Source organism: Xiphophorus couchianus, chromosome 14, assembly GCF_001444195.1.
Source record: "Xiphophorus couchianus chromosome 14, X_couchianus-1.0, whole genome shotgun sequence".
Lineage (NCBI taxonomy): Eukaryota > Metazoa > Chordata > Actinopteri > Cyprinodontiformes > Poeciliidae > Xiphophorus > Xiphophorus couchianus.
In genome coordinates this window covers 12,556,976-12,568,890 of record NC_040241.1, presented here as the reverse complement: position 1 = coordinate 12,568,890, position 11,915 = coordinate 12,556,976, and the positions used below count along the sequence as shown (strand labels likewise).

The window sequence follows — 11,915 nt, the reverse complement described above, 5'->3', positions numbered from 1 at the left end:
GCTGGAAATAACTGTGGGCTACAATTTTTCACTGTGACATTTTATAAGAGGATATCTTCATGTTCCTTTACTTAATGAGAAACTTTATCATTATTATGACTAGGATTGTTTAAATTAACGACCTATATGCAATAATACATGCCAATAATTTGGGGGGTTAAATTTGAGCATTAGTAATGTTTTTTTTCTTATCGTCATGATTATTATTTTTGTTATTTTGATTCTTCACACACACATTGTACAGCTGTCACTGAAGACGACTTAATTAAGAAAGAAGGAAGGAAAAACGAAAGACCATAAGACAGAAAAAAGAGAAAATGAAAGAAAGAACGAAAGAAAAGAACAAAAAGATACAATCACACACTGGCTAGAAAAAGTACAAAAGTAAAATAAAAGTACAATGTAGCTATATCTATCTATCTATCTATCTATCTATCTATCTATCTATCTATCTATCTGTTATATTTTCATAGGCTTGTTTGTCAGATTAAAAGTGACTTTTGGAAAAAACAACTTTCAAGTAGGTAACAGGCAAACCTTTCATCAAGCAAACATTTATATATATATATATATATATATATATATATATATATATATATATATATATATATATATATATATATATATATATATATAATATTTTATGAGTCAAATGTCTAATCTTGAATGTCATGTTTTCGTTAGTTGTAAATAAAAAAATATCATAATTAACACAAAAAAGGCATAAAAATAACAGTCTGTGTGTAACCTACATAATGCGTTTCATATCACTAAGTGTAATCCTTATTTCTGTATGTTAAAGCAGCAAACAAACACGTCACAAACACACGTGATGTTTTGTTGTTTTTCCTGTCCGAGGAAAAATACAACACTCAAAACGGAAGTTTAACATAAAATATGCGAAATTTTAAAATAGATGTTTTCGCATTAGCAGCTTTATTGTCAACCAAACATCGAAATTGTGTCCAGAACTGATCAATTAAAGGTTTTCTGGGCCCTCGGCTGCTCTGACATTTTTTCCTGCCGTCTCCTGTTGAGTGCAATTACGTTTTCTGAGGGGGACAAAAACAACAAAGGAGATGTGGAAAAATGACCATTGGAACAAAAACAAGCTTCCCCTTTTCCCGATCGTCTTAAATCTATTCTGAAAATCAGTTTTTAGAAACACTGTGAAATAAAGGCGTGCATGCACAGATGTAACCGATAGGCGGTACTGTGCCATTCCTCGGGACGCGCTGTCCGTCTCCAGCCCTGAGGACATCACCGTATCTCTGCGTGGCTTTCCTCCTAATTGACCTAAATCCAGTTTCTCTGCTGTCCCTAACGGCGGACTATCACACAGCCTGCGAGATAAGCTACGAGGAAACAACGCTGTGGAGCTTTTTCACCCTCTCTCTCTTTCTCTCTCTCTCTCTCGGAGTAGTTAATACCTCTGCCTTTCTGTCCTCAGATCAACCCCAACGTGAGTTTTGCGCCTGGATCTCCAACAACGGGACCTCTTGGAGTGCGTCGCGATGATTTACGTCGAGCAGAAAGAACTGACGTCTCTCCCAGGAAGGATTTTATAATATTCTCATCCGTGGGAATTTTTTTTTTTTTTAAGGCGCAAAACCCAGCTGGCTCCATAAGCGCAAAAGTCGTAATGTTAGACTGTAAGGCGCCGAGATTGCAACTCGGTGCTCCGTCTTTTTACATCGAGAATCTGCTGCGGACATCCGGCGCGGATTCCTCGGCCGGAGAGAGCGTGGAGACCTCCGGGTTCAAAGTTTGGGGGGCTGCGCCCTTCCCGATGGTCAGTAGGGTGCTGGAAACGGGACAGCCGCTTCAAAAAACTGGAGGTGAGTTCCCATCTTGCGCCTTTCTTTGCTGGCTCGAAACAGCTGCACTGTAAAAATGACTTTTGGAGGATATTAAATTTTACCTATTAAAATAACTTCAAATGTTGTAGTAGCCAGTTCGAATAAATCAACTACTTTTATGTTGGTAACAGGCCTTACCCCAAACGTTTAGTTTGTTGTTTTTAGCAGATGATGTCCGTTAACTCGGCTATAGCTACTGTGTCCAGAGAACAGCAGAGGCGCCTCCAGAAGGTTTTCAGAGGGGTGACCAGATGGGGTGCCTCGGCTAAATCTAGGAGCCGGCACACCAAGACCAAATGAGAAAACAAAATTTCAGCAGTTTTGTAACAATGTGACTAAACAGAGGGAGGCGTGGCCGGGAGTGAGTGGGCATTTATGAAGTTTTGTCAAGGTAAATATTGCACCTCATAAAAAAAGTGTTACCATCTGTGCCGTTAAATTAATGTTAATACAAAGATTTACAAGAGTGGCAGGTGCCTCCCTTTCTCCCGTCCCACAGTTTCTATTCTGTTATTCTCTTTTGTATTTTTTATTTTATTTTCAATGTTGGGCTGCACAGTGGCGCAGTTGGTAGCACTGTTGCCTTGCAGCAAGAAGGTCCTGGGTTCGATTCCCGGCCGGGGTCTTTCTGCATGGAGTTTGCATGTTCTCCCTGTGCATGCGTGGGTTCTCTCCGGGTACTCCGGCTTCCTCCCACAGTCCAAAAACATGACTGTTAGGTTAATTGGTCTATCTAAATTCTCCCTAGGGGTGTGTGTTGTGTGTGAATGGTTGTTTGTCCTGTATGTCTCTGTGTTGCCCTGCGACAGACTGGCGACCTGTCCAGGGTGTACCCCGCCTCCCGCCTGGAACGTAGCTGGAGATAGGCACCAGCAACCCTCCCGACCCCATTAGGGACAAGGGTGAACAGACAATGGATGGATGGATGGATGGATTTTCAATGTTTCAGATTTACAGTTTAACTGGGTTAAACTGAAAATAACTCATTTTCCCTCTACATTAAATAAAGCATTCCAAATTTGATAATGAGTGAATACATCAACTCAGAAAAATTTAAAAACTATCATAAGACTTGTTGTGATTGAGAAACCTTCTATGTAGGCTTAAAACGTAGGTTTGTGTTAAGCTAGTTTATTGATAGCGCTAATGCTAAAGTCACTTCCACGCTAACCTTCTCAACTCTGAGTTTAAGATGATTTAGTTAGTGCGTATGCATGGGAAATTTTTGCTAATAAAATGGTACACTTGTCACTTTCTCATAATAAATTAAAAAGGTTTATTACTGTAACCCGCCTCTTGCCCAATGGCTGCTGGAGATGGACACAAGCCCCCCTCATGACCTAGCAAGTGTAAGTGTTTTAGATAACATAACGAATGCATAATAGTCAGTTTATTATCATTTCTCTCAATTTTAATGCTGCCATCACATACTATTCATTATTTTGGTCTCTTTTTAATATAGAACAACCAAAATGAATATAGATATCTTTAAAATGTTTGAATTAGCAAGTGACATTTTAAAATTCCAGTCGTTTTTTTTACATCATTTTTTAAATTTTTAATCAGTGTAATAAAGGTTAAGTATCCTAGATAGAAGGGCTGATTGTTTTCCTTTGTGACAATCATGGATAATTGTATCCGGGGAGACGGCAACAGTGGGAATTGTCCAATTTAGACAACATTTGTGTTATAATAAGATAATGAAATTACCCACCACCTCTCCTTTATAATGTTTAGAGCTTAGTTTGTAACACATGACCTGGATAACCCTTTTCTAAAAGTTTCTTCACGAATAAACAACCCAACTATCCAATTAGTCGCTTCCATTTAGGCAAATTGGCAAGGAGAAAATAAAACTTAAACAATGTTTGATTGTTTCTGAGGACAAATAGCTTAAAGTACAAACACTAAGGCACAAAAGGCTCCTAAATAAATTAGTTTAATTTCTACTTCTTAAGCACTCCAGCTATTTTTACATTTCTGAACTTCACTCACTCAAGAAAAATGGTTAAGTTTTTATTTGTTTTACTTGTACAAAATGACGACAGCTGTCTCAAAGTTAGTAGCTTAGCTTTGGATCTAGATTAAGTGTAGCATTAGCTAAGTTGCTAAAGTGGGTTACAAACTTCAGAATTTGCTCCAAAAAGGAAATTTTTATCAACCTCAAATCTGATCACAATTTGTAATGAGACCAACAACTGCTAGATGTAGATCATTTTAATAGATAAAGCTACCAGGATTTTTTTTTTATTGTGTGTCTGCTCTAATATTTGACCCATGTTTTTCTCAGGTGCAAATGTTGTTTTGAGGTAATAATTTTTTATTTTCTTTGTTTTTCTCCACAGATATTTATGGGTCCAGCATCACAGATAAATGGGGGGTGCATGCAACACAGAGACGAGGGGATTACCAAGTTTTACCAGAGTCAGCGGAGGAGAGCGACGAATCAGAGGAGAAGAGAGACGATAGTTTAACAAATGACAAAGAGGAAGAAACTGTGCAGTCTCCCTGCATCCTCGGGGAAGATAACTGTGATACAGGTAAGTTACAACCACAATGTGAAGAATTGTATTTTACAGTTTGTATAAGAGTTGATTTGTTATAACTTACGAAAATGATTTTCTGATGCTTCAAAAACTGAAATATTGTCGTCTTTTTGGCAATTTTGTTCAACGTTTTCAAGATTGCTGAAGTATCTTTTCTTACTTTTAAAAGTCTGATTGAACCTGGTGCATAAAGTCTCCGGGTCCAAATGGCTATGATATATTTATCCGATATCACAGGCTGATATACTGTTTCTCACAAAAAAAGAACAACTACAATAAACAAACAAAATCTCTTTTTGCTCGCAGGTGAAGTCAAAATGCTGCGGAAGAAGAAGACGCGCACCGTGTTCAGCCGTACCCAGGTCTTCCAGCTGGAGTCCACCTTCGACCTGAAGCGCTACCTGAGCAGCACAGAGCGAGCCGGGCTGGCCGCCTCGCTGCAGATCACGGAGACGCAGGTCAAGATCTGGTTTCAAAACCGCAGGAACAAGTGGAAACGCCAGATCACCGCCGACATAGAAAGCGGTGGAGCCATCATACCTTACGCCGCCCACTGGGTCGTCAGAGTTCCTGTGGTGTACCGAGAGGACATTGGCACGCCTCTGACTCTGGGCGGCCTGCCTCAGGTGTCGCCGCCACTTATTGGGGTCTCAGATCCCACCTGTCCACTGATTGGACATCTCACCCACCCATTGATGTTTATGTCACCACCGATGACAGGACTGGTATGATGTAGGGAGCTTTGGAAGTAAAGAGACGCTATTAGCAATTCTAACACACTAACTTAGACGCCTTGATGTTTTTTAACTATTTGTCTTGGAAAAAGGCGAAAGGAGTCTGGTTCTCAGCCCAGGGCAGCATTCCGTCATGGGGCGGCACCAGTGGTTCAAAAACCAATTCTGTCATTTACACCTCAACTGAGTTTTCTGTTGGATATTTTTGTGTCCTGTTAAGGCTTACTCGGTGTTGAGAACCGTGTAAGCAGATATCCAGGACTAAAGTAAATTTATAAAGCTGCTGAATATCGACATTCTCCATTTTCGTAAGGAATCTGGAATCTTTGAATCATCTTAACTATAAGATAAATATATATATTTAACTGGAATAATCTCTAGTGAACAGGGATTCTTTTTCTTTTATGGTCAGTATTATCACATACATTTTCTAACGGCAACTCTCAGCAGGATTATGCCTCCTTCTCAAACTTAATCTCAAACTGGCTTCTTCAAGATTATAATAAATTCACCGTATTACTATGGCTTTCACAGTCTTAAGATCTTAATCCGATAGAAAAACTTTAGGAAAAAGATTTATGTTGTGGATGTGCAGCACTCTGACAATTATCTAAGCTGGCTGGTGAATACTGTAATGTGAAAAGTAGTTTCTTTTATTATTATTCACACTTCAGATCATGATGGGTTTTTTTATATCAGACAGGGACGACCTGATGAAAATACATTATGGACTTTTTCAATGACGGTTTCATTTATTAAAAGGGTCAAAACTTACTCAGATCAACCTGGGAAAACATTATTGTCCACTTTAAATAATAAATCAACTATGATGAACAACAGTTTTGGAAGCTGATTTCCATTTTACCAGCCACATTCGCTTGATTGAATATTTAATTTAGGCTAGAGCATCTAAAAAAGCAGCAATTTGTGGCCTGATCTGAAGAAATTCAAGGACAGTTTAGCAGAAAAGTCATTTATATTTGTCAGTCTGGGGAGGTTTTCAAAGGGATTTTAATGGGTTTAGAGCTACAGTGAACCACATTGACACAAAGAGCTGCCAGCTCCAACCAAAAATACACATCAACAATTCATCCAAGCTGCTCCTTACTGGAAAAATCATGACTAAAGCTATCGGGACCCAAGACATGGGACATGTAAGAGGACAGTGATCCAGAGCACACCATCAATCTCACCTCTGACTGTCTAAGAAAAAAGAAAAAGGGAAAGTTTTGTAGTGTCCTAGTCCAAGTCTGGACTAGGTCGCAAGCTACAACTTGAACCTATTTGAGTTGGCATGATCATAAACAGGTTGTTTGTGCTTAAAAAAAAACAATAATTGTGGCTAATTACCAACAATTCTGTGAAAAACGTGGACTAAAACACAATGAAAGCTATTTTATTGCCTCTTTAGGGACAGTTACTGTTTCCTTATTAAATGCTATCATCATTTCAAAATGGCAATTTTCTAGTTGTTCTGCTTTCACAAGTAAGGCAAAAATAAATAAACTGGGAAATTATTTTTCATAGTGTATTTGGAGGCTAGTTTAAATCACACAAATCGTCCGGCAAATTCCTTCATCGCTTAAAATGTTTACTATGTAATCACTATAAATCAATCAGTTACAAAAACACATTTTATTATTTGTGAGTTTTCATGCCGTTAGAATCACGACAATAATTGGAAGCACGACTCACACCTACTATTATGTATTTTGTTATGTAAGAGAATTTTCATACAGACCTTTGTACACTTTTTGAGTCACAAATGTGAATAAAATGTATGCACCAAGATGCACAACAGCTTCCTTGTGTTTTGGATGAGTGTGCATGCACCAATATGAGCCTAAACTGAACTGAAATCCAGATGAAGGAGTTCAGAGTTCAGATCTGCACGGTTCTTAAAGAAACAGAACACCTTCACGCCCTGAACTCATTTTTAGATTATCCGAAAAAAAAAAAAAAAAAAAAATCCAGTCAAAATTTCAGATTGAGTTTTGAAACTCTTAAACACATTTGAATGTCAATGGAGCCTTTAATTAATCAATGGAATCTGAATTTAATTCGCACTGTTCGACAGGAAACAACAAATACATATTAATTTTCATGGCTGGGAAAAAAAAAAAAAAGAGAAGAAAGTTTTAGGCTACAATATGGCGACCCGACGTGAACGCTGATCCCGCCTCTCGTCTGCTCCCTCAACTCCACCAATCAGAAGCTGCTGATCCCGCACCCTTCCGGGATCACCGGCTCCTGCGAGTGCCAGTCTCAGCGGTGGAAGGGGAGCGATGCGGCTCGGAGAGTCCGAGTGTGGAACCCGGCAGGAGCGCATGAGATGCCCGAGAATATGAGCAAAGAGGACGGGCCGAGTCGGAGCGCATGTTTCACATTCACTATAGACAACATCTTAAACCTGAAGCAGCGGCAAGACGGCGCGCGTTTGGACGCCTTAAAGGAACAGAGGGACACTGGGAGTAGGAGTGATTTTCAGAGGAGATGCGAGGAGGCATGGGACGTCCCGAGGAAGGATGACAGCGAGTCAGATGAGACAGGTGACTCCCACGTTTCTCTACTTTTAATAAATAAAATAACAAGCAGGCTTTTTTTTAGCAACAGGATTATGCATTAAAGCATGAAAGCGCGCGTTTATTTAATCTGAAAAGGTTTAAAGAGTATTTCGTCACCTCTCTACACAGTGAAGCCCACAGTCCATTCAGCGGAGCGCGGGGAGAGCGCCGCGCCGCTCACCGCTGCCTCCTCTCCGGAGGCGCAAAGCGCGCACGGCCCCGAGCCGCAGCAGCAGCAGCCCGCCGCCGACACCAAAGCCGCGGTCAAGAAGAAGACCCGCACCATCTTCTCCAAGAGGCAGATCTTCCAGCTGGAGGCCACCTTCGACATGAAGCGCTACCTGAGCAGCTCGGAGAGGGCGTGCCTCGCCAGCTCGCTGCAGCTCACGGAGACCCAGGTGAAGATCTGGTTCCAGAACCGCCGCAACAAGCTCAAAAGACAGCTGTCCACGGACATGGAGGGCCCGCTGGCCGCGGAACACTTCGCCGAGGCGGGGAAAAACTCGCAGCTACCGAGTTTTTACAAGGACAGCAGCCTGCTGGGCGGATGTTTGTTACCCATGCCTTTCCCCGTCGTGTATCCGACCGCGAACGCCGCGCCTTACATCTACGTCTCCAACTCTGCCAAATATCTTGGCCTGTTTGACGGAGACTGAGTGGGTTTGTTCTTGGACACTACAGGCGACAATCATCTGCGATCAGTTTATTATATATATATATTTTTTTTTTTATTAGATCTCTGACCTGGTTCAAAGGAATTCTCATCAAGTCCCAAACATGCATGTGCCACTTTTTTTTCTTTTCATTATTATTATTATTAATAATTAATTCTTATTTTTTATTATTATCATCATCGCTGTTGTTGGAGTTCATCATCTTCACAGTAAAGGAGCATGTATCAAGTCTCATTTGATCGAATGTACCAAGTGATACATCAGCTTTGTTACCCGCAGTAATACTTCGCTGTGTGTGTGTGTGTGTGTGTGTGTGTGTGAGAGAGAGAGAGCGCGCTTCTGATTTTGTGTATTTATATAAGGCCTTATTATTGTTTGTGTTACAGTTTCTGTTCACTCAATATTTGATAAGACTGTTAAACTGTGAACGCAGTTCTAATCGTGACAAAGAATTTTGCAATAAAATGTGGAAGATATGCAATCCGCTACCATCGCCGCTATTTGAACGGAAAACCCGCCTGGCTGCGCATTTACAAGTCTGTGCAGGCGGACTGGTTGCAGAAGAAAGTTTTTTTCCCTCCCCACCGTTTCAAAAGGGAGTCAGTCCATAAATACTCGAAGTAAACCTGAAAAACACCTAAAGTTTTTACTATATTGTCGTGTTTGTGTTTGTTACAGCTTAAGTCAGCGTGAGGCTGAAACACCCGAGAAAGCCAAACTAAAAAGGAGTTACCTCCATAAATCCCATGGTCTCATTTTATTTTACACTTTTATTTATTTATTTTTTGACAACTTTTTAAAAAAAGTAACATTTTATTTGAACTGTCAGGTTTTGGCAACAATCCCTTTATTGTTTAAACTCATTCATTTAGACTGAAATATCAATATTTTAAAGTTACAAAGTGACTAGGTAAGATTGAAAAGAGCTGCTTTCTTTCTTATTATAAAGTTTTTCAGATTAAAGGTAAAACTGCCACTTACAAATGTTATAAGTGGCAAAGTTCTTGTCTATTGTGAAGCAGTTTCATCTGAAATATTCACAATCACTGATGGAGGTGGTGTTAAAGCTGTGTCTAAGTATGAGAAATGAAATAAGGTTATGATAATCATTACTAGAAAACATCTTTATTCTGAATTTCTAAATTGAACCATTATTTAACAGTTTCCTATAAAAAGTTATTTTTCTGATTTTTTTTTTTTTTGGAGAAGAAATAATTAAAAGGCACATTTCCTCTGTGATAAACTCCATGTGCATACTGTGGAGTTAATTATGTTCACAGGGTTTTGGCAGAATATGAAACTGTACACTGAAACATAAAAACGGTGCTTCCTTACAGTGATCTGAGGTCAATTAGACTCCAGAGGGATAATATGTTCTGGAGTTTAAGTGTGAGTCTGTGATGCTGAGCAGGAACTGGCACAGAAAAACAAACTCTTCCTTGTGCTGTTGGTTTGAGTGACGCATCACTGCAGAAACACTGAGGGAACTGGGCGAAATGTGTGTTTAAGCAGACTCACCTCGATGCTTCTGCACACATTTTTTTCCTCTTTCTCTAAAGAGGCCGGGGCGAGCCGCATTTTACTCGCCGTTTCCGGGTCACTTGTCCCTTCAGTGCTGGAGCCTGTCGCTGCTTTCTCCCTGTCACAGCCATTCAAGGCCCCGTCGCTGTTAACCTGCTCATTCACCCACTTAGTGCGCCTGCAGATCGCTTGTTGTTTCTGCTGAATTCCTGTCTTTTTTACCTTTGCTGCGTGCGCTTGCATCCTTTGCCAAAAAAAGAACAGAAAGTTTTTGTTTTCTAATGTCAAACTGGGGCTCATTTTTGAGTTTGAACTGTAAAAAACAACAAGTTAAAAAGTCAGAGATATAGTTTTATTCCACTCTTTCTTTCTTTTTTCTTTCCTTTGTGTTAATCCATGTATCTATGCTAGAATATCTACTTTAAGGCTCTTGATGAAGCCGTCTAAACTGACTGGCATTAAACGCCAGACGACTTTTAGTGACCAGCTAAGAAGGAATATTTAACTAATAGGCGTACGAATCAACTTTTCTAACATCCGGCGTATAAAATTTCAACTTCGCTTCGTTTCAGATGAAAAGCATAACTTTGGGTTAATTTGTTAATGTAGGCTGGAGTTCATTTTTCTCCATAATTCTTAACACCCATAATAAAAATGTACAGAGGGACCCCATATTAATTTATTTTCATGTATTTATTGATTTAATAGAATAATCTAAATCACACTAAAGAACTTACAAAAATACCAACTTTAAATTGAGAACAAATACTAAGCGGCGAACATAAAACATGTTGAAATGTTTTTAATAGATTCATTTTGTGTCACCACTATGAAATAAACTTAGCAGATCTATTTTTATCATGCATAATTTTAGTTTTCCTCAAGTTGCTAAGAAATTCATGGTTTTCTATTTCGCAAAAGTATAAAATACAGTGTCACTTATTTCCTACTCAAAATGGAAAAGATAAGGGAACATTCAATTGTGGTAGACGCCCAGGAAATGGGAACAAGAACATAGGAGGCGGTGAAAAAGATTTTTAAAAAAACCCAAAAGGCTTCTTTCTAGAAAACTCCAGCAAAGAACAACGTTTGTAGCCCAGCATCTATAAACAGAAACATTTAACAACTTTTATTAACATTTTTACTAGGGGTGTCAGTAATTATGTGTTACACTTTAACTATCAAAGGATAATGAGATAATATGCTTGGATTAGTGTAAACTTAAAGAGCCATAGACAGAACCAAGAGGAACTCAAATGTAGAATATGTCTTTCATAACATTTTGAACCAAATATAACTTCTGCCTCAGAGGTGAAAAAAAGAAATCTGTTTGTGACCCATAGCGTTACACAAATAAATATTAATTTAAACTGAATTGGAAAGTATAAACCAGACAGCAGACACAGGAAAGAAAAGATTTAAAAGATTCAAAAGATTAATGAGATCAATGATTAAGATTTTTTTCTCATTCAAATATTAGTTGGATTGTAAAAGAGTTACTTCTTTGTGTGTGTGCGTGTGTGTGCATGTATTCTAAAAATAGTTTGGTGGGCATATATCCAAAGAAATCCCATAAAATAAATAATTGTTTTCAGCAGTGAAGTTACACTTAACATGTCAGATGATATTTTTATAAAGCTCTAATTACAAGTAATTTAAAGTTTCTGTACATACTTTGGTTTTATTGTTGTAAGTCTGGTGAGAATGATACAGTGTATTAAGGGATTGTATGAACAGAATAGCTCCGTGTGGGCTATTGTGTGTCTTCAGAGTTGATGAGTGTGTGTGTGTGTGTGGGCGTGTGTGTGTGTGTGTGAGAGAGAGAGAGGATGGCTGGTGTGGATGCTCTAGTGGTGTTTACAGTCGCCAGACTTCCTGACTCTCCCTCTGTCGGACGCTTGTGAACGCAGCGTTGGCTCTTTGCGTCTCAGCACTCTCTCATCTGCAACCACAAGGTTCAAATGACCCCAGCGGCTGCGAGCAGTCTGCCCCGAGCCAGACTGAAACCCCACAGCTT

The 11,915-nt window shown here is 39.3% G+C and overlaps 2 protein-coding genes across 2 annotated transcripts; both read left to right on the top strand.

Moving 5' to 3' along the window:
• Positions 1–1,175: 1,175 nt before the first annotated feature.
• LOC114156853 (homeobox protein HMX1-like) lies at positions 1,176–6,928 on the top strand. The gene is made up of 3 exons (XM_028037381.1): positions 1,176–1,838; positions 4,205–4,399; positions 4,712–6,928. Exons 1-3 carry the CDS (start codon positions 1,643–1,645, stop codon positions 5,134–5,136), a joined length of 816 nt encoding a protein of 271 aa, XP_027893182.1. The 5' UTR covers positions 1,176–1,642; the 3' UTR covers positions 5,137–6,928.
• Positions 6,929–7,353: 425 nt separating this feature from the next.
• Positions 7,354–9,084, top strand: LOC114156861 (homeobox protein HMX2-like). Its single transcript, XM_028037393.1, has 2 exons — positions 7,354–7,688; positions 7,833–9,084. Exons 1-2 carry the CDS (start codon positions 7,472–7,474, stop codon positions 8,357–8,359), a joined length of 744 nt encoding a protein of 247 aa, XP_027893194.1. The 5' UTR covers positions 7,354–7,471; the 3' UTR covers positions 8,360–9,084.
• Positions 9,085–11,915: the final 2,831 nt, after the last annotated feature.

Excerpts from the sequence above, each read along its gene's own strand:
- LOC114156861 (XM_028037393.1), top strand. The coding sequence starts at position 7,472 with ATGCCCGAGAATATGAGCAAAGAGGACGGGCCGAGTCGGAGCGCATGT. Across the intron at positions 7,689-7,832 it reads CAGCGAGTCAGATGAGACAG|TGAAGCCCACAGTCCATTCA; the intron begins GTGACTCCCACG and ends CTCTCTACACAG.
- LOC114156853 (XM_028037381.1), top strand. The coding sequence starts at position 1,643 with ATGTTAGACTGTAAGGCGCCGAGATTGCAACTCGGTGCTCCGTCTTTT. Across the intron at positions 1,839-4,204 it reads GCCGCTTCAAAAAACTGGAG|ATATTTATGGGTCCAGCATC; the intron begins GTGAGTTCCCAT and ends TTTTCTCCACAG. Across the intron at positions 4,400-4,711 it reads GGAAGATAACTGTGATACAG|GTGAAGTCAAAATGCTGCGG; the intron begins GTAAGTTACAAC and ends TTTTGCTCGCAG.